This window comes from Antennarius striatus, chromosome 11, assembly GCF_040054535.1.
Source record: "Antennarius striatus isolate MH-2024 chromosome 11, ASM4005453v1, whole genome shotgun sequence".
NCBI lineage: Eukaryota > Metazoa > Chordata > Actinopteri > Lophiiformes > Antennariidae > Antennarius > Antennarius striatus.
Window position 1 is genome coordinate 1888493 of NC_090786.1, and position 22411 is coordinate 1910903.

Here is a 22411-nt window from a genome sequence, read left to right on the forward strand (position 1 = left end):
CTGGGGCTGCTTTCTCAGTCTGCTGAACGTAACTCATGGCTTATTGTGTAAACACGATGAGACCGGTTGGTGAGACAAACAAGACAAATAAGACTCAGGATAGGTCAATTTAGTCTCTCAATCAGTCCCAGATGACGTAAGGTTCGACGCTTTTACAATGAGATTTCCTTGAAAAGGTTCATTTATTTATTCTTTGTTGTAAAAACAAAACATTTAATTAAACTGATGTTTTCATTCTTTCTAATCTACCAACAGTTTCTATGCTAATCGACACAGGAAATGGAACTTCAACCGACTCAACACTGATTACAACCTAAAATCACACTTTGATTTATGGGCTCAGAATCGGCAGGATATGAAAGTCAAAAATGGCACGTAGCATTAGCAATGCTAGCAAAATAACACTAGATTTAAATGAATATACCAAAAAAAAAATCACATGATGGTGTGTAGGAAGGACTTCCTATATAAGCTCGCCAGTCGGTGAATTAGATTTCTTTCTTCTGGTTCCTCAGCGCGTTGGTTTGATAGTCAGGGCAGACGGACGACTCTTGAGACGATGGTTTGAGAATAAAATGTCAAACTTTCAGTTTGACGGTTTGGAGACAAATCAATCTATCAATGATGAAGATAGCGTTAGCTCTCCTCAATCAATGAATCAGACCCAACGGACATTTCAATCGGGACCAATCAGGTTCTGGAGTCCGGTACCTGACCCAGGTGTGTTTTCTCACACTCGACAAACAAACATCAACACAGCGGCCATGTTGGTGAGGTCATGGGGTTCATCCTCTGGGGTCGCCGTCTGCGTTCGGTCGATGCCAAAACCTCCGTTCGTCCTTTTATAGGATTTTTACACCTTGCTCAGGTCGAGTTTGGCGATGTACGGCGATCGGAAGGAGCCCAGGTACAAGTTCCCATCATGCTCGTGGGCCTCGCTGACGTACGTCACCACCAGGCCGTTGGGGTCGTGGAAGCTCCGTGTGCAGACGCCGCCGTCGTGGAGCTCCGCCACCAGGCTGTAGCGGGGGATGAACTTCATCAGGACGTCCTGACTGAAGAGCTGGGGGGGCAGAGGGAGGGGGAGGGGTGAGGAAAGGACAGGAAACTGTCTGTAACCTCTAGACAGAGCAGCCAATCAGATGGCAAGAGCATCTGTAAGGGTTTCCTGTTTTACCATCTTTGGCCAGCGGACCCCCGGGGGTATGAAACCACCTCCAGGACCAGCTGGACCTGGTTTACCTTGAAGATGAGCTTCTTGATCCAGGGTCTCTGGGACAGGAAGTCCAGCATGGAGAAGCCAGGGTTGGGCCGGACGGCCGACATGGCCACCCAGTATCCTCCACTCGCGCTGGGACGGATGTTGTCGGGAAACCCGGGCAGGTTGTCCATGAAGGTGTCCATCCCCCCTTTGTTGAGACCGGCGACGTGGACTCTGGTGGGGAGACGGAGACATCGCCATGACAACATCAAAACATCGGTTTTTAGTAGTGACTAATAATGATTAATGTCAGTGTCTCCCCAGGTTGAAGAGGCCATCTTTGCCTTAGCTGCTAACTGCTGCTAAATTTTACTATTATTTTTAATTTTTATATATTTTTATTATTATTATTATTATATTTTATTATTTTTTACTTTAGTATTTTTTATTATTCATCAATTTCCCTGACAGAACCTCCTTAAGGGATCAATAAAGTTCCACTCTCTCCACTAACCACAACTAGCTGCTGCTAACTGATGCTAACTGATGCTAACCGCTACTACTTTCAGTCGTTCAGCTGCAGTCACTTCATCTTCATCACAACGAGGATGGAAATAACCTGACCCCACACACACACACACACACACACACGCACACGCACACACTCCTTTCTTCTGCAGTTGGAATGGAGCCAGCAGCTTGTTTCCATGGCAACAAAGTCAGCCAACAATCCTCCTCCAAGGAGCTGCTTGATTATGTAACCTTCGTTATTTTATGGTCCACAAATCAACTCAGCTGTTCAGTGATCAATACTAATGATCAGATACTGACAATCAATACCAATCAGGACCAATCTATTGATGATTGATAATCGGTTTTATAATCTTAAAACAGCGTTACATTATCACTCATCTCATTTTTATTTATCATTATGGAAAATACCTGATAAATGTTTGAGAATTTTAGATTCAAACTGATTTCATTCATTGAACAATTTTATTTTGATTCCTTTGTTTTTATTTAATTTTTTTAAATGTAAAATCAATTTTTGCTTCATTAACATATTTCATTTAGATTTATGCTAACGTTGGTTTATTTCATGTTTAACCTCTGGTTCTCCTTCGGGGTCCCGTCGACCCCCATCCTGACCCTGTAACTGTTTTAACGGTTTCTACTTCCCATCACCTGACAGGAAGTGGTGCTACCTGCGGATGCGGGCCATGGTGGTTTCTGCCACCAGCACCGACTCCTCGTCTGGCAGCAGGTGGATCCCGTTGGGGAAACGAAGGTTCTCCATCACCACCGTCAGCTCTTTGGTCTCAGTGTCGTACTCCAACACTCTGACGACAGCAAGTAGGAGGAAACAGGAAGTAGAGCACAAAACAAGGAATGTGGATCGAGGAGGCTTTTATTGTGAAACATCTGCAGGAAGTGTTGAAAGTTAAAGAGAAAGTGTTAAGGAATCATGCTCAGTCAGTTTTTTTCGTACCGTCCATCGGCCGTCGCCTCCATGACCAGCTGAAGGTAGTCTCTGCGCTGCCACCTGCTGCTGGAGTCGGTGAAGTACACCTTCTTCCCGTCCTGAGTCACCGCCAGGTCGTTGATGAAGGACAACTTCCTGCCAGCGACCACCTGACCTCCTGACACCAACTGGGTGGCGTCGCCTAGACAACAAAGACCAAACTTACAGATTCCTCTGGTGCTCAAATACGTGTTTTAATACTCTGTTATTTTATTGTCATGTGATTTGAACTTCAGGATAAATCACGTGTCCCCAGACGGTGGGACAGGAACCCACCTGTGGTGGGGTTGACCTCGAACACGCCCAGGTAGGCGTCGGCTACGAACAGAGTCCCGTTGGGTCCGATCTTGATCCCCAGGGGCCTCCCGCAGCTGGACTCGTCCTCTCTGGAACCTGCAGGACCAAACATCCAGAGACCAGATGAGTCACGCCCCCACAGGAGGATTCAACACAACTTTATTGACATAACAAACAAACGCCAGGAGCTTAGGATTCCGTTCATCATCTACAGTTAGCATGCTAACGTCTTTAAAACAGGGAATACCGACCTCAACATGGTCTCACATAAAGAAAACATCACAACCTGCAAACACCATGCTAACAATGGCACTAAATGCTAAACCGTTAGCTTAGCTTCATGTATTCTGGCATGAATGGAAAGAACTCAGGAAGAGTTCTACCCTGTGTCATCACACCCGCCCACCCACTTCCTGTTTCAAAATAAAAACTGCCCCTGATGATGAAACTGCTTCCTCTGTCAACACACATTTCTGTTTTGATACCGAGCGAAGATCAGCAAGTTTTAAACCTGACTCTAAATTTAATCATTAACTAAACCTGAATCTTAACTGAATCCTAAACTCAGCTCGACTCTGAACTGGATTTGAAACCAAACGAGTATTATTTTTCTCACCACACGGAGGTTTTCCCAGTCGGGCCACGGTGTGAATTCTCCGGCCAATCAGCTTCACGATCTTACCATCAGCTGTTCCGGAGAAGAAAACATCTGCAGACAGTGATGAAGATCTGTCACCTCTTCATCGTCACGATTGTTCAGCTTCCAATAACATCAGACTTTGAATCAATCTTAAACTTTAAACCAGACTTAATTTGACCAGACGGTGACCTTTGACCTTTGTCTGAAATCTGAGGATCTCACATTTTAAACAAAACAGACGTCCAATTTTTCACAATATTTAACCAAAACACGCTCAAACTAAATCAAATTAAACTTAAAACTAAGACTAAGTCTCAGGGGTCTGACCTCCGATGTTGGCGATGGACTCCGGTCCACTGATCTGGTTCTCAAACAGCCGCTCGGCCTCCCGGAGCTTCAGGTTGGGTTCCCAGCAGCCCCTCATCGGCGGCGGCTCCTTCAGGCTGGGGTCAAAAAAACATCAGCGTGAAAAGATGAGCGCAAAAACAAACGTCATAAATATTTAGATTTAAAATCTCTGACAGAACAATTTTGTTTGTGTTCAAAAAACGGTGAATTGTGGGTCAGGATGATCTGAGGATCTGGATCAGATGTTTGTTTTCTGTCACTTATTAACCAAGAGAAGCTGCCGAGTCAGCAAATGTTCAGATTTAAAACTAACAGATGATTAGGGGTGAGACGACCCCCTGAGGTGAGACGACCCCCCCGAAGTAAGACAGTCTTCACCTGAACGCCTCAGGGTGGATGGGCGACTCCAGGATGACCACCACCACCAACAGAGGGAGAAGCAGGAAGCAGCCCAACGACACCAGAGTCACCTTGAACACCTTCCCGCTGTAGGTGCTGCAGAGAACCAGGACACGCCGTTAGACAAACATTAGCTGACAGACGACCGTTAGCTTCCCCTGAACGGTAATGGAGTGCCTCTTGGTTTTATCCTCGGTCCCCTTCCCTTGGTCTCAGAGTCAGACACATGCATCCTAGTGGGTTAGCTAGCAACAAAAATACATCCTAGTGAATTAGCTAGCATCCTATATAATCCTACATATAGGATTAGCTAGCATTAGCTATACATAGGAAATAAAAACTGGCCCTTGATGATGAAATTGTTTCCTTTGTTCCTGTTTTTATACCAAGCAAATAACAGCGAGCCTTAAACCTGAATCTAAATTTGATCATTACCTAAACCTGAATCCAAACTTAATCTTAATCTAAACCTGAATCTTAACCTAACTTAAACGAAACCTGAATCTTATTCTAATCTTAAACTAAACCTGAATCTTAACCTAACTTAAACTAAACCTGAATCTTACTCCAATCTTAAACTAAACCTGAATCTTAACCTAACTTAACCTAAACCCGAATCTTAACTAATCCAATCAGCCTGAAACACCTGGTAGGATGTGTATATACATCCTACCAGGTGAGCTCGCATCCCATAAACATCCTCTTGCAATAAATTAATTTCCAGTTGCTAATAGGAATGTCCAGTTTCACATGTAGATAATAAATCAATATAAATGTGACACCAGGAAGTGGGTGTCTGTGAAGTTCCCTCGTGTGAAATTCGGATTAAACGAACAGCTCCTGATAGCTAATCAATAATCAATAATCAATCAGCCTGAAGCAGCTGCTCGGGGTCTGACGGTGGTCTCGGTCGGTCCCACCTGGATCCTTTATGGCGGTTCTGCGGCAACTCGTCGGTGATGACCTGCGGCCTCCGCAGCCGCCGGAACCGGAGCCCCTCCGTCTCATTCATCCCGAACCGGATCGAGAACCGGATCCACTGGAGTCGCTGCTGATCTGGACCCGAAGCGGACGACGATTTGACGGTTTAACCCGAGAGAACAGCCCGAGTCCAGAGGAGACTCATGTCACCGAGACGGGTGGACAGCTTCCGGTCTGTCATTTCAAAATAAAAGACTACATCAACCCTTTCACATACAGGTATATACAGTATATATACACTGCGTGTGTGCGTGTGTGTGTACCAACAAATATATGTCATAGAATAAAGAAATATTTTACAATTTGAGCATTAAAAACAAACTGAAAGAGCTACAGGAGTCAGATTTAAGTTAAGTGTATATTATATTAATATTAATAAGAATATATTTTTAAATACTAAATATATATTTTACATTTAAATGTTTAAATAATATATAAAATAAATTAAATATATTAAATGTAGTATTATAAATTAAATTATATTTAAGAATATTATTCAGAAAAGTCACAAAACTAAACGCCAGAAGCAACTCAATCATCCGGATTCTGTTTATTTCTTGATGTCTGTGAACGCAGCTTTAACCCAGAGAAGCAGGAGGTCCTTGAACGCCTCGTCTGAAACAAAACAAACTATAAAAACACAAAACTATCAGTAGAACAAACTTTTATCCAATCGGTCTCCTCGCTGCTGGCCGTCACGTGACGCACACACGCCCCTCCTCCGACGGGGCGGAGCCACAGCGGTGCTGACGGAGGCTCCTGGCAGCGCTGAAGCTCCGCCCACAGGCAGGGCATGGGTGGGGCTTGTGTCCCGTGTGGACCAGCTGGTGCGTCTTCAGGTTGTTCTTCTGGCTGAACGCCTTCCCGCAGACGCTGCAGCCGAACGGCCGCTCGCCGCTGTGGACCCGTTTGTGCCGCGTCAGGTTCTGCGACACGCTGAAGCTCCTCCCACACACCTCGCACACATACGGCTTCTCGCCGCTGTGCGTTCGCAGGTGGAGCCTCCTGCTGGCCGGCGTGGAGAACGTCTTATCGCACTGATGGCAGTCGAACAGCTTCCCCTCCGAGTGGCCGCGGCGGTGCGCCTTCAGGTAGGTCAGCGACCTGTAGCTCCGCCCACACACATCACAGGTGAACGCCTCTCCAGCGGCGTGGAGCTTCACGTGGTTCCTCAGCGCCTGGGCGCTGCTGACAGTCTTCCCGCACTCGTCGCAGGCGTGAACGTCCGGCCCGGCATGGGCGAGGCAATGGCGTTTGAGCGACGCCGATGCGGCAAAACCCTTCCCGCAGTCGCCGCAGGCGTACGGTTTGACGCCGGCGTGGCTCCGCTCGTGCAGCAGCAGGGCGCCGCGCTGTCGGAAGCCCCGCCCACAGGCGTCGCAGATGAACGCCCACTCCCCGTGGTGCACGGCGCCGTGCGCCTTCAGGTGCCCGGCCTGCGTGAAGCCGCGGCCGCACACGTCGCAGCGGAATGGGCGGCGGCCGGTGTGGACCAGCCGATGGCGCCGCAGGTTGGCAGCCACGTTGAAGCTCCGCCCACAGGTGTCGCAGATGTAGCGCTTCTCACCCGTGTGGACGCGGCGGTGGACCGACAGGCCGCTGCGGCTGGAGAAGCGCTTCCCGCACTGGTCGCAGGCGTGCGGGCGCTCGCCCGTGTGCGTCCTCAGGTGGGCGCCAAGGCCTCCATGTTGGCTGAACGTCTTCCCGCAGACGCCGCAGGCGAACGGCTTCAGGCCGCCGTGGACCGTCAGCTGGTGGACGCGGACGCTGCGGCGCGCGGTGAACCCCTTCTGACACGTCGGACACTTGAACGGTTTGTCCTTCAGGTGGATTCTCCGGTGCGCCGACAGGTAACCACGTCTGGCGAAGCTCCGCCCACAATCGGCGCACCTGAACGCAGAGGTATCCGTTAGCTTAGCCTGATGCGAACGTTGCTTCCTGTGCGCCGTCAGCTGGTGGGCGGCGACGCCGCTGCGTGAGCGAAACGCCCTCCCACAGGTGGGGCAGGTGAAGGGCTGTTTCCTGTGCGGATGAAGAGGCTGCTCTGATTGGCCGATTTCTTCCGTTGGAGCATTTGATTGTCGGGCATGGGAGGGTGTCTCAGATGCAGGAGGGGCGGAGTCTGGCTCAGGTTTGCCAGTGGCATCTGAAAAGAGAGGAGAAGCATGGAGATGATGCTAACATAATGCTAACACGATGCTAACATGACGTTTACATGAAGCGATATTAGTGTTAACATGATGCTATCCTGATGTTAACATGCTATCATGATGCTAACATGATGCTACACTGATCTTAACATGATGCTATACTGATGCTAATTTGATGCTATCATGATGCTTACATGAAGCCATATTGATATCAACTTGATTCTATCATGACGCTAACATGATGCTATGTCGATACTAACTTGATGCTATCATGATGCTAACATGCTGCTAGCTCTCACCATCATGCTGCCTCCCTCTCAGCTCCTGGTTCTCCTCCAGAAGCCTCCTCAGCTCCTGCAGCAGAGCGTCACAGAGGTTCCTCAACACGGACTCCAGCTGCTGGAACACGCCACACGTATGTTAGATGGCTTCATGTCACGCATGTGCTAAACCTCAGAACCCCATCAGAACCACACCCTGGTTGTTATTTATGATGTTAACAAGGACCCAACAAACAGGAACCAGTTTACCAGAACCATTCAACTAGGTGCTGGTCTGTAGTCCTAGTTAATAGGACTGCAAATTTTCCCTTTCACAGTTAAAGTCCAACTTAAATCTGTTTAAAATGATTAATGATCGACTTTCAGATGAAAAGTCGTGTTTTTTTTTGTCTCTCTGGTGAAGTGAGAGTCAAAGCAAACGAGTTGTGGACATAAAGAACTGACATTTCTTCTGCTTCTTTTGGTTTTCTCCCAGAACACTGACTTGACCCTTGTCTGATGCTTGTGGGTCACATACTCCCGCTGCTATGTCTGACAGGTGGTTCATGTGACGTCACTCTCTTTGTTTATTTATCAAAACTGGGTCAAAGTAAACAGTCGATAAATAAAACATGTTTGTTTGTTTGTTTTTTAAATCGTCTCAAACCGGAAGCGACCGCTCAGCGAACACCTGCGGCTTTACCTCCGTCTCTTCTTCGGGTTTTTCTCCGAGTCGGTCGCAGACCTCACGACCCGCCGTCATCGAGAACTCCTCCAAGATGGCGGACACGAGCTGCTGCACGCGCCTCGACATTCCATCAAATACAGTCAATAAAGTTTGGCTAGAAAATAAAAACAAAACACGAAGCACCTCTCTGTGTTGTCGTCAAAGGGACGACGTTGGAGCGGTTTACGACACCTGACGACGCACTGACGGCAATTGTTCACAAAGACTTGATGTAGTGTCGCCCTCTGCTGGCTGGAGTTCAGAAGCACAGCGACAAATGAAATATCATTTGAAACTCGGTTGTTCCTTAAAACTTTATTCACATTTAAATCAAACAGACTGACTTTATATCAATAAAGTTTATTTGCACAGAGATAAATAAATGATTCTAGATTCAAACAAAAAAATCTATAAAAAGTGTTTTAAAATAAGAATCTGTTAAGAAAGATAAAATAAAAACGTTAAAATATTCAAATTTGAATCAGGAATTTCTCAGGTTAATCTTATTACAATCGAAAACATTTTAAATACATCCAAAGTCAAGCTTTGATTAATAAATGAGTGTACATTTTCAGATTAAAAAAAAAATTCTTCCAGAAAACTCTCACTTCCTCTTCTCCAACTTTGATTAAAATTAGATTTGAAATTGATCCATGATGCTGCAATCCTTCACATGATGTCACAAGTTATTCTTATCGACTGATTGGACAAAAGTCTTTTAAGTTCGAGGTTACAGCTGGTAGCTAACTAGCTTAGCTTAAAATAAAGACAAAAAAGAAATGGAAATGTGAAAAAAAAAGTTAACAAACACGTGGATATCTTGAGGGCGGAGCTTCATCCTAGCTGTGAGGTATAGAAGAGACTGGACCTATTTCCTATTTCCCTAGGAAGTCATCTAAAGCCACACCCCTACAGTCATGACGAAACGATTGACGAGTTTTGAGACGTCGGTCCCAGCGTGAGGTCAGTCGGGTTGATTGTTGGTTCGAATCCAATGCGTGGAAATTAACAAAATTCTTCCAGAAACATGACTCAGCAGAAGCAGCATGGGATTGTGGGTAACCACAGGAGTTTAGGTGGTTGAAATCAACAAAAATCAGCTTCTCTGCTTCCTGATGTTTGATCTCTGAACGGGTCTACCTGATGATGGTGATGATGATAATGAAGGTTGTGTCTGAGGGCATGCTTGGCCCCGCCCACATCCTTCATATGTGATGTAACCACGACGACAGCTCCTCCCCCTTCCTATGGCTTGTCTTCCTGCTTCCTGTGCTGCTCGTAGGCCTCGATGATCTCCTTGACAACAGACGGGTCATCCAGCGTCGACACGTCTCCGAGGTCATCTGCCGTCTCCATGGCAACGTTCTTCAGAATGCGACGCATAATCTTCCCAGAGCGAGTCTTGGGCAGTCGCTTCACCACCTGACACACAAACGGCAGGTAATGCTGAGTCCTGATTGGCTTACAGGTGAGGTCGTCACATTTGGTGACATTTCAGAGCGCGGTGAACTGTGTTGCCACGGAAACCAGAAGACTCACCAGGAAGTGATCCGGGACGGCGTATTTAGCGATCTTGCTGGCGACGAGTTCTCGGAGCTGCTGGAGGATGACGAGGGAGTCGTCGTCAAACTCCTCCTTCAGAACGACGAAGGCAAACGGCACTGGATGGATGGATGGATGGATGGATGGATGATGGATGGATGGATGGATGGATGGATGGACGGATGGATGGATGGATGGATGGATGGATGGATGGATGGATGGATGGATGGATGGATGGATGGATGATGGATGGATGGATGGATGGATAGACAGATAGATACGTTATGAACTCCAAGGGTACCTTCTCCCAGTATCTCTGATGCTGTGGCAGGTCGACCGCCAAACCAGCAGGGGGCAACAGTGCACCAGAAATCAAACACGACCCGAACACGTAATTAAATGTAGCAGAATTGAACAAACTAACCTTAAGAATAACAACAATAAATAATTTCCTAAACAATCAAATTATATTATATTCACATTTACTGCAGAGGATCATGGGAGTCCAGCTCAGGTGTGTGTTCCAACTCACCTTCTCCTTTGATGCCGTGTGGAATTCCGATCACAGCGGTTTCTGGAACAGCTGGATGTTCATCCTGAAACACGACGAGTGAAAGTCAGTTTGCAGCTGAAGCCATTCAGAAAATCTAAATATACATAAGAAAAATAAAATACTATTACTATAATAATTAAATACATAAACATTAAACTGTTACCTCTACAGTGTTAAAGCATGAAGCCCTGCTGCTAACGCTACCGACTAGCTTTAGCAGCAGGATCCACAACGAGCAGCCAACACAAAATATTATAATATAATAATAAAATATTAATATTATATACGTATATATATCAATTAAATATAGTATATGTATATATTTACATATTTTTTATATATTTATATATATTTATATATTCATAGTCAGTCAGTCATCTTCAGAATACCACCGCTGTAACCGCCGCAGCGGGTCACGGGGAGCCGGAGCCTATCTTGGCGGCATAGGGCGCGAGGCATGGGACACTCCGGGCACGACGCCAGTGCACCGCGGTATATTCATAGTTATTCATATAATTTACAAATGAGTTTTAATAATGTTTGGTATTATTCAAGCTGACAGTTACATTTTATTTTTTAATTTGTTGGCAAAAAACCTCTCCACCTCGTCTTCAGCTCTTCTTCCTCATCGTAGGTCACTAGGGTTGCGACGGGCTTATAATATGATTTTATATATTTGTCATTATGATTTATTGTAGAGTAACATGATATTATGTGCTTTTTACGGTTTACTATTGATTTTACAATTTCAGTATTTTTTTTTGCAAACAGACATAAAGTGGTGGAAAATGACGTGAACTTTATTATTATTTTTCCATGTATAATCGAGAACGACGTAAACTTGTATAATCTCCTCTTACCAGAGCATCCTCTATCTCCGCCGTGCCGAGACGATGGCCGCTGACGTTGATGACGTCGTCCATCCGTCCCGTTATCTGATAGTAGCCGTCCTCCGAACGGTGCGCGCCGTCGCCGGTGAAGTAACAACCTGGCAAACAGACTTTCAGCTCACAGTACAGAATCCTCACGCCGCTCACGGGTTTTACCTCCACTCACCAGGAAACGGCTTCAGGTACGCCTCCACGAACCTCTGGTGGTCGCCGTAGATGGTTCGCGCCATCCCGGGCCACGGCTGACTCAGACACAGGGCCCCGCTAACGCCGTTTCCGGACAGACGTTCACCCTGGAAACACACAGCTACGTTAGCGATAGCGTATTTATCTGAACCTATGCTAACCAACTGGACTGAGGAGGACATAAAAGTACTCCTACTGTCAAATTTGATCATATTTGTTTATGGAAATATGATTAGTTTTACAAAATATGTCACAAATGTTAATTTTGGCGAGTGTGGCGAGCTAACTTTTTCCCAACAAAGGTAACCAAGTGTTGTCCTTAAGTTAGAAGGCGACTGTGGTTTAGCTAGCTGGTCCTGAAAGACTAGAACAGTGTTTCATGTACAGTACAGTTACTTTAGCACAACCTAATTCAACTATTCTGTGCTCATGCTCGGAAAAGTTAGCCTATTAGCATGATGCTATAGCCTGGAACCCATCTTAGTCTGTTAGCACAATATCATGGTCTGGGACTTGGTGGCATTAGCTGCTATCTACTGTATTAGCAAGAACTCAGTTTGAAACTTGCTAGCATTGGCCCCAGTCTGTTAGCATGATTCTATGACTTCAACATGTTCGCCTTAGCTTGTACTTAAATATCCCTTGATGGCTTCCAGTGGACTCTCGTCCAATCAGCTCCAGGAGTCCGTCGGTCAATCTGGGTCTCATTAACCCCACTTGACCTCTAGTTGCAGGAGGTCAAAGAAGCTTTCGAGCGACGCCCACCCTCCTTCGTTCAATCTGACAAACCAGCTGCTAGCTTTGATGAACAGACTTCCAGGCGCCGTAATCTGCAGACGCTCGAGGTTTCTCATCAGCGCTGGTTACTGATGGAGATGAGATTAGATTAGATTAGGCCGTCTTTGTTCTCACATTTCATCCTCAGAGGAGGTCAGGGTCACTTTCCCTTCAATCCGCTGGACCCAAACTGTCCTAATGAACCCCCCCCTCCTGATTCATTTAACTCTGGCCTCGTTCTCACGAGGAACCCGGATCCTGATTAACGCCGCAGCTAACGTAGCACACAGCTACTAGCTAGACCACGAGGCTGAATGTCGTGTTTACGGTCACCTTTTCTCCCATGAGCACCGGCTGGATGCCGAAGAATGGCCTCATTGCCATCGCCGGGACGATGGGCGCTCCTTCGTCCGCAGGACGGGGGGCGATACAGATGCCACCGGTCTCTGGGGAGGGAAGAACAACGTACATTACATCACCCGGCCTGGTGGTGCGTTCAAGGACAGCTGGGTTTGTTCCGTAAATATCTGAAAGTAAATATTTAATGGAACCGACTGATTGTGATTCCACGTCATGGAAGTTTTACCGGTGATACCAATCAGTCTGGGGGTGATGGCGCCCTCCAGAGGCACTAAACCGATACCAGCTTCACAGAAACACTTCCTTGTTCCTGTCAACATGTGACTGAGCTGTCCAATCAGAAGCTCTGCCTGGTCTAATTCCAGGCAACTCAACCGACACCAGAATCTCTGTAGAGCCTCCAGGGTCAGAGAAGCAGCAGTTGCCTCAACCTGCCAGCAGGGGGCAGAAGCTTTAATGTCCTCTAATGTCTTCATTTATGTGGATTTTCTTTGGTTTAAAGCGGCGGAGCAGCTGGCAGAGTTTACAGTCGCCAGGAGGAATTAGGTCACGGCTGTTGGTGATCCTCCATAGACTCCTGGAGCCGAACCGCCTCCAGGATCTCATCTGAGTGTAGCTTCAGCCCCGCTGGACGGGTTCTAAGCCCACAGACGAGTTCTGAGCCCACAGACAAGTTCTAAGCCCACAGACAGTCAGAACCACTGACAGACCAGGAACGTCTGGTTCCTGATCAGGAAACCTCCTGAATAAAACTCCTAAGAAGACCAACTGGTCGGTTGGATTAATTATTAGGTTGGTTTTTTTGCTCAGTCAGTTGGTTAGTTGGTTGGTTGGTTGATTGATTTTTTTTGTCAGTTGGTCAGTTGTTCGGTTTTTTGGTTGGTCAGTCAGTTGGTTTGTTGGTTGGTCAGGTTGGTTGGTTGGTTGGTTGGTTGATCAGTCAGTTGGTTGGTTGGTTGGTCAGTCAGTTGGTTGGTGGGTTGGTTGGTTGTTTTGTTGGTTGGTTGGTCGGTTGTCTCACCTGTCTGCCACCAGGTGTCCACTAGGGGGCATCTTCCATCTCCCACAACACTGTGGAACCAGTACCACGCCTCATGGTTGATGGGCTCCCCCACTACACACACACACACACACAGTTAATATCAGTCTGAAGTCTGAAGACACGCCCTGTTGATCATGTGACCCATTCAAACATGTCAGTGTGATCATGTCATCATGTGATCATGTGACCTGATCCGAGTGTCTTCAGTGATGAGCGGTCGTATTTCTTCACCCAACCGTCGTCGTACTTCAGCAGCAAACGCAGAGCCGTCGGAGCGCCGTAGAACTGATTGATCCGCAGGCGCTGCACCGTCTCCCAGTAGCGCCCTGAAGGACACACACAAACACACACACACACACATGCAAACACACACACACATTGCTGAGACAAAAGGTCACATGACCTTGAGGCGACTTCCTGACAGATCAGCGCTGTAGAGCTCTAATCTGTCGGCTGGTCATAAACCAAGAGGAACGACATTAATGAGTCACCAAACACTGGAGGGGGGCCAATAAACAGACAGGGTCCGGGTCTTACTCAGGTGGGGGTTTTACCCGGGTCAGAGTCTTACCCAGGTCGGATCTTACCCAGGTCGGGGTCTTTCCCAGGTTGGGATCTTATCCGGGTAGGGGTTTTACCCGGATTGGGGTATTATCCGGGTTAGAGTCTTACCCGGGTCAGAGTGTTACCCGGGTCAGATCTTACCCAGGTGGGGGTCTTACCCAGGTCGGTGTCTTACCCAGGTTGGTGTCTTAACCGGGTGGGGGTCTTACCTGGGTCGGGGTACACAGGTGTGCTCTCGAACAGGACGGTGGTGGCGCCGTTGCACAGCGGGCCGTAAACCACGTAGCTGTGACCTGTGATCCAGCCCACGTCCGCCACGCAACCAAACACGTCGCCGTCCCGGTAGTCAAAGACGTACTGAAGAAAAGAGGAGGGTCAGGGAATGAGGGGGCGGAGTCTGATATCTGAAGCTAAGCTAAAGTAGCATCTCATTTATCCTACAGTTACCTCCAAAGGTAATCAACAGTTTCACCCCCACCCCCCCTCAACCCTTAACACCCCCCACCCCCACCTGTTCATTCTACAGGTGTTTAAACCGTAGTGTCATCGACAGACAGATAGTACTGAGGAGTACTGAGGAGTACTCAGGTGTACTTATACTCTCAATTGTCCTTTGTTTTTTGGTAATACTTTAATATTTTTTTGAAACACTTTTTAAATATAATTGTTTTACTTTAAAAACTTGTGATAAAGTGATTGTTCCAGTTTGGTTCCCATAGCAACGCCTTCTCTCTCTCTCTCCCCGGCCCCTGGCTTCAAGCCATCCCTCCTTGTCTTTTCCAGATAAAGCAGCTTTTGTTCCGTTCCATCCCCACCCCCCACGCCCCCCACCCCAATAAGCTGCTTTAGAAATTAGCACTGATAAATATTTGGCGATGGGGGGGTTGTAATGGTTTATGTTTTTCTTTAATTATCGCGGTAAACACGCCACAAACACAGAGAAAGCAGATGTTTGTGCTTGTTCGGCGCTGAACGCTAATTTAAAGCTTTGGGAGGCAGATTTGTTCGGGGTGGGGGCCTCCCCCAAACAGAGTTTTTGTTCGTCCCGTTGTGTAACGACTCTTTGTCTCGTCTTCATCAATAAAACAACAACAAACAAAAACAGATCGACTGATAGAAACCAGTTTGAAGACCAGAAAACATCCAATAATAATAATAATAATAATGATAATAATAATAGTGATAATAATTCCACGCACCTGGTGGGTCAGTGAAGCATACAGCAGGTACCCGGCCTGCGTGTGAACGACACCTTTAGGTTTGCCTGTACTTCCTGACGTGTAGAGAAGAAACAGGAGGTCCTCGCTGTCCATCGCCTCCGGGGGACAAACCGGAGGCTGAGAGGTCATGACCTGCAGAGACAACACACAGCTGTAGTACTAATACACACAATGCTAATACTACTATTGTTACCACTGCGACTACTACTACTACTACACACAGCTGTAGTACTAATACTATCAATTCAAATAGAACTACAACTGTACTACTATTATAACTGTACTAATATTACTACTGATACACACAGCTGTAATATTAATGCTAATACTACTGCTATTACTACTGCTATTACTACTACTACTACTACTATTACTACTACTATTACTATTAGTACTACTTATTGTGGCTGACAAATGAATGAACGACAAAACAGCCGCCGTAGACTAAACACAGGATTTAACTGGTGACACGTGATCCGATTAACTGCGATTGACTCCTGTATCTCATCAATAATCTTTGTTTATTGATTCGCTGCACCGCAATCGACACTTAAAGTCATTCTGAGTGCCCATAAAACAAAGACAATAAAGCAGATGATCAAAATCCAAACGCATCCAAACGTTTCACCCCGGTGTTCACCCCACGTCATAACCAACCAGCAACAGGTGGAAACAGGTGAGGCATTAATTATTAACTAAGACACACCCCCAGCGCCACTCCCCCCGCCACAAGCCAATACACACACATACACCATCTGGCACACACACATCGGTCCAACCCTCATGGATGGCTCCTACACTACTATTACACTACTACTACTGGTACTATTACTATTACTACTACTATTATGACTACTATCACTATTACTACTATTACTACTACTACTATTGCTATTACTACTACTGTTACTACTATTGCTACTAGTAGTAAAAATACTATTACTACAATTACCACTACTACTATTACTATAACTATTATTACTATTAATATTATTACTAATACTACTATTACTACTATCACCACTATTACCACTATTACTACTACTATTACTACTGCTATTACTACTATTACTACCAATATTATTACTATAACTATTACTGCTATTAGTATTATTACTAATACTACTATTACTACTTTTACCACTACTACCACTATTACTACTACTACTACTATTACTACTACTACTACTATTACTCCACTCCTCCTCTGTGCAGCAGGTCTCACCTCCTCCAGAGGGACGTCCAGGTCTCCCATCACTGTCGGGTTGTCGGTTCTCTGGGAGACGAACACGTGTTGGACGGTGGGGCAGCTCCTCACCGCCGCGTCCACAGTGGGCTTCAGTGGGATCACACGGCCCCCCCTCACACCTTCATTACAGGTGACCACGGCTTTACACTGAGCTGTCAATACAGGACACGCCTGGTTAGTCTGACCGATCATCACTCATACCTGAACGATCATCACTCACACCTGATCGATCATCATTCACACCTGATCGATCATCATTCACACCTGATCGATCATCATTCACACCTGATCGATCATCATACACACCTGATCGATCATCATTCACACCTGAACAATCATCATACACACCTGGTCGATCATCATTCACACCTGAACGATCATCATACACACCTGGTCGATCATCATACACACCTGGTCGATCATTATTCACACCTGATCGATCATCATTCACACCTGATCGATCATCATTCACACCTGATCGATCATCATTCACACCTGAACAATCATCATACACACCTGGTCGATCATTATTCACACCTGATCGATCATTATTCACACCTGGTCGATCATTATTCACACCTGACGCTGATGCTGGCTGTGCAGAGGAGGTTGTTTATTTGTTTTTGTTCTCAGAGCATTTTTGTCTGAAAACCTTTTAGCTAGTAGCTGCATGCTATCATGCTAAGGTACGTGCTATCATGCTATCATGTCGCCTCATGCTAACAAACCTCTGGCTACAATGAAAACGTTTGTTTGGTGTTTGTCCTCCTGAACCGACGACCTTGAACGCACCTTGAACGCTTTAAAAGCTGCTGTAAACATTTCTGACAGGATGTCCAGAGACCACACACACACACACACACACACACACACACACACACACACACACACACACACACACACACACACACACACACACACACACACACACACTTTAACTTTAACAAGCTGGAGATGATTAAATATCGAAAAAATTCCCCACAGACATAAACATGGATTCCTTCTGTTTGGATCAGCTGAGTATATTCCTGCAGTCATAAACAGTAAGCTCCGCCCCTCTGCCGCCGTCCCAACATGCTCTGCTGCTCCTGGCACTCATTGTGTTTGGGTTTGATTATTTCCAAAACAAAGGCGTCCTTGAGGCTCCGACATTTAATGACCTGCAGGAAGCGAGTGACGTCAGATCAGGTGTGTGTGTGTGTGTATGTGTGTGTGTGTGTGTTTGTGTGTGTGTGTGGGGGGGGAATAAAGAGCTCAGCTTCCTGCTGGTCTAACCTTTAAAACCTCTTTGAACCTGACTTGGTTCTGAGCACCAGGACCAGATTTTAACCAATAACAGCCTCAGTGCACCATCACTGAGACTCATCTCTGATTGGCTCTGCCTGCTCAGTGACATCATCATCTAACTATGATGATGTCACAGACTCACCGTCCTGGATCCGCCCGGCCAGAGCCTCTGAGCTGAAGCCTGCAAACACCACCGTGTGCACGGCGCCGATACGAGCGCACGCCAACATGGCCGCCACCGCCAGCGGCGACACGGGCATGTAGACGGCCACCCTGTCCCCCTTCTGGATTCCATGACTTTTGAGGGTGTTGGCGAGGCGGCATGTGGTCTCCAGCAGCTCTCTGTCAAACAGGAAACAGGAAGTTGGTGTTGATTGGCTGATGATGGTTCGATCTTCATCACATCACTCAAAGCAGGTGATTAAAAAATAAATAAGATTTAAAAAAGGATCAAGCACGACTCACAGGATGGGACATTATTTGGACGTCGGTCAAATAGAGAGCGATATCGTCTGCATAGAGCATCAGTCAGAGGCGAGACGCTCCTACCTGTAGGTCACCTTCACCTCGGTCCCGGGCTCGTCCCGCTCCCAGATCAGAGCCACTCGGTCCGGATGCGTCTCCACATGGACGTCCAGACAGTTTACTGACAAACACAAGCATCAGACATCAAAGCCTTAGTCAGCATCTTTGATTTAGCCCCGAGTCATATGATCCTGTTGACCAGTGAAACCAAATCAGTATGTCTTGTCATTAATTCTGATCAGATCAAACGGTTCAGAAGCACCTGTGAAGAAGGTGTCCAAGAGTTTTGGGTGACAGGAAGTAGTCGGGTTCCTCTTCCTGTCCAAACTCTGATCCCTGTGGAACTGTCTGAATATTAATTCTAAATTGGATTTAAGATCCTGTTTGTCTCACGCGGTGGATTAACGTCACTTATGTAAGGAGAGGAAACGCTCCGATGGGCGCCAATCATCTAGCTGCGTTATTGGAATATTATTGGATTATTATCGGACAAACAGAGGATAAAGACGTGAAGCTACACGAAGCTTCCCCGTCGGCGTTGACGCGGTTAAAGAGGCTTTAGGTCGACATGTTGTTTCACCGGCGTCCCCCAGTTGATGACATCACAGCGGTCGCCGGATCTAGAAGCTAATACACGAAATCAGTAGTAACACCAGTAATACTACTGTTGTTTTTAGTAATTATAGTGGTGTTATTAGTAATACTAGTAGTGATATTAGTAATACTAGTAGTGATGTTAGTAATACTAGTAGTGTCTGTGAAGGTTCCCCTTCATCCAGGTCACTGTTACCCTAAGTTGTTTCAATCGATCCACTGGATGTGTAGAAAGTTCCTTGAAGCCATTTCAACTCTCATCCAAGACTCTTCTACGGTTCTGGTGGGCGGAGTCATCATTCAGTGCATGTGATGTGTGAGGTCAAACAATTGCGACGGCGGCAACAAGAACAACAACGACGACGAACGTGAAGTTTCTTTACCTTAGCATACTGGCGATATCACCAGACATTGTCAACTTCTTCTTCCACTTTTTTCTGCTCTGTAATGCGACGCTCTTCCTTCTGGCGCCTCGCTCTCGCGTCGTGGATATGACATCACAGTCCACCATATCCAATCGGAGTGTTTGGAGCTGTTTAGAATGAAGTCGCATCTGTCCATATCCGATACGAAACTACCTCCCGAATGTGGTTTCAATCCGTCCAGCAAAAATCGGATTTCATGTGGTGTGTGACTGTTCAGACTACAAACAAGATGTCCGATATCAATCTAGATGGGATGGAAATCGTTTTTTGGCGACCAGCCTGAACGAGGCCTTAGTGGCGTCTTTGACATTCCTAATTCGACCCCCATTGACACTCCCAACCGACCATCGTTGGGGCAGTTAGACGGGTCCTAGCAGCAGTTGTTGGAATCTAAATAACCCCGACCTGACCTCAGAGGTAAGACAACCCCCCAGGACTGAAGGAACTCTTTGATGAGAAGTCTTCTTCAGTCCTGGTGGGGGTTGAAAGTTCAGTTCAATCAAATGAATTTTCTACAAGTCTAGTGGATTGATTTAAACAAGTTTGGTGAATACCAGTAGTGTCACTAGTAATTATAGTAATCCTAGTAGCGTTACTCGTTATCCTAGTAGTATATTAGTCATCTTAGCAGTGTTACTAGTATTACAAGTCACAAGTCTTACTCGTAATTGTAGTAGTGTTACTCGACAATGTTAGTACATACTTTGAAAGTAAAATGGTTTATTTCTGTTTACACAATGATAAATAAAGTTATTTCAGTGTTATTTTCCGCTGCTCCCTCCTCTGCTGTTGGTTTAATGAAACGTGAGTGACGTCTAGGTTCACCTGAGTACAGATAGTACAGGTACACCAGAGCACGGGTACACCTGAGTACAGGTACACCTGAGAAGAGGTACACCAAGGTACAGGTACACCTGAGTACAGGTACACCTGAATACAGATCGTACAAGTAAACCAGAGCACAGGTACACCTGAGTACAGGTACATCAAGGTACAGGTACACCTGAGTACAGGTACACCTGTGTACAGGTACACCTGAGTACAGGTACACCTGAATACAGATCGTACAGGTAAACCAGAGCACAGGTACACCTGAGTACAGGTACACCTGTGTACAGGTACACCTGAGTACAGGTACACCTGAATACAGATAGTACAGGTAAACCAGAGCACAGGTACACCTGAGTACAGGTACATCAAGGTACAGGTACACATGAGTACAGGTACACCTGTGTACAGGTACACCTGAGTACAGGTACACCTGAGTACAGGTACACCAGAGCACGGATACACCTGAGTACAGGTACACCAGAGCACGGGTACACCTGAGTACAGGTACACCTGAGTACAGGTACACCAAGGTACAGGTACACATGAGTACAGGTACACCTGAGTACAGGTACACATACAGGTACATCCCCCCTGTATTTCTGTAACAGTTCTATAGCAGTTGGTTCTGCTGGATAAATCAAACACACTGAACAGGTTAAACGTGTCGCACCTGAAGGAAGAAGCGCCTCTGAGAACGACGTCATTAACCGTTAAAAACACTCACCTGATACTGATCAATATTCAAAGCATCAAACTGATCAAATACCGACAGACAGCTGATCGATGTGATCCTGATCCTGGGGGGATGACTGTGCTGATTATTGATTATAACAGTCAAGGTGAGCTAAAACTCACACAAAACAATCAATAATATTGATTACTTTATTCTACTTCTGATACTTGAACTAAATGTTTCTGACGTTTTTTGTTGTTTTTCTGCACCACTTTGAATTACTGTAGTTTTGCTATATTTTATAAATTAAACTTGTTTTAATTTTATAGATATATATTGATTATTGATGTTAATCAATGATTAATTAATTCATTGATTAAGCATGAACTGGTTTCAACGATGAACGTCGTTAATTGATCAATAATCAATGATGTACTGATAACAAATGTTCAATGACATCGCTTCCATTTCTTAAATCTTCTCTGCCAACGTACTGCCGGTAACTATTGATTACCGATCAGAAATCACTTGCATCGACACGTTTTAAAAGTTTGTTTTGTTTTGCAGAGAACTCATCGATAAATGACGTCACGCAGCGCAGACCGGTTTGTTCCGATCACATTGATCTCGTACTGGATGTATCGATTACCTCACCGGACACGTTGAGCTTCCCTCCCAGGAACCAGCTGATCCTCCCGGTGCTCAGGTCGCAGTCCCGGACCCGGTGGAACGGTTCCACCCAGCGGAGTCTGTCCACGGCGGCGGATCCCCAGAACCGATCCGGGTTGTGGATCGAGAGCCGGTAGAGCTCCCGGTGGGGGAGCCGGGACACGTCGGAGCTCCACGCGCCCGGCGGCGGCGGCGGCAGGGAGGACAGACCCCGGTGTCGTCCCGGGGGTCGCGGGGCCGGGCAGCGGCTCAGGAGGGTCCTGAGGAACCCGGTGGTCCTGGTGGTCTGAGCTGCAGCCATGTCGGGTGTGGAACGGAGCGACACCTCAGCGCGAGCGCGCGCGTCTCAGGTGTTCACAGGTAGAGGGGAGCTTTAGAGCCCAAGACCACGTGACCGTCGGCCCGCGAGGGCTTCCTGAAGGCAAAACAAACACCTGAACAAAAATGTTTTAACTTTTATTCTAATGTTCTGTTCGTCACAGGAGAAACTGTCCAGGAG

At 46.4% G+C, this 22411-nt stretch overlaps 4 protein-coding genes across 5 annotated transcripts in view; all 4 read right to left on the minus strand.

Moving 5' to 3' along the window:
- LOC137603314 (cullin-9) overlaps window positions 1-22411 on the minus strand; it is an 84065-nt gene that overhangs the window by 30501 nt on the left and 31153 nt on the right. The gene's annotated exons all lie outside the window — the stretch shown is intronic.
- apmap (adipocyte plasma membrane associated protein) lies at window positions 164-5566 on the minus strand. The gene is made up of 9 exons (XM_068327021.1): window positions 5328-5566; window positions 4387-4503; window positions 3988-4103; window positions 3637-3729; window positions 3000-3116; window positions 2691-2865; window positions 2407-2541; window positions 1243-1435; window positions 164-1063 (listed from the first exon to the last, which is right to left on the minus strand). The coding sequence occupies exons 1-9, from the start codon at window positions 5417-5419 to the stop codon at window positions 854-856; spliced, it is 1248 nt and encodes a 415-aa protein (XP_068183122.1). The 5' UTR covers window positions 5420-5566; the 3' UTR covers window positions 164-853.
- Window positions 5933-8694, minus strand: LOC137603933 (zinc finger protein 665-like). Of its 2 annotated transcripts, none has more exons than XM_068327804.1 (3): window positions 8502-8694; window positions 7838-7934; window positions 5933-7534 (listed from the first exon to the last, which is right to left on the minus strand). In XM_068327804.1, the coding sequence occupies exons 1-3, from the start codon at window positions 8610-8612 to the stop codon at window positions 6084-6086; spliced, it is 1659 nt and encodes a 552-aa protein (XP_068183905.1). In that variant the 5' UTR covers window positions 8613-8694; the 3' UTR covers window positions 5933-6083. The 2 variants fall into 2 exon arrangements, with proteins under 2 accessions (XP_068183905.1, XP_068183902.1); XM_068327801.1 differs by having other exon boundaries at window positions 7838-7937.
- acss1 (acyl-CoA synthetase short chain family member 1) lies at window positions 8923-22338 on the minus strand. Its single transcript, XM_068327536.1, has 14 exons — window positions 21898-22338; window positions 18745-18841; window positions 18338-18537; window positions 16885-17060; window positions 15639-15791; window positions 14649-14796; window positions 14064-14201; window positions 13855-13947; window positions 12807-12919; window positions 11677-11803; window positions 11481-11608; window positions 10600-10663; window positions 10065-10186; window positions 8923-9947 (listed from the first exon to the last, which is right to left on the minus strand). The coding sequence occupies exons 1-14, from the start codon at window positions 22211-22213 to the stop codon at window positions 9771-9773; spliced, it is 2052 nt and encodes a 683-aa protein (XP_068183637.1). The 5' UTR covers window positions 22214-22338; the 3' UTR covers window positions 8923-9770.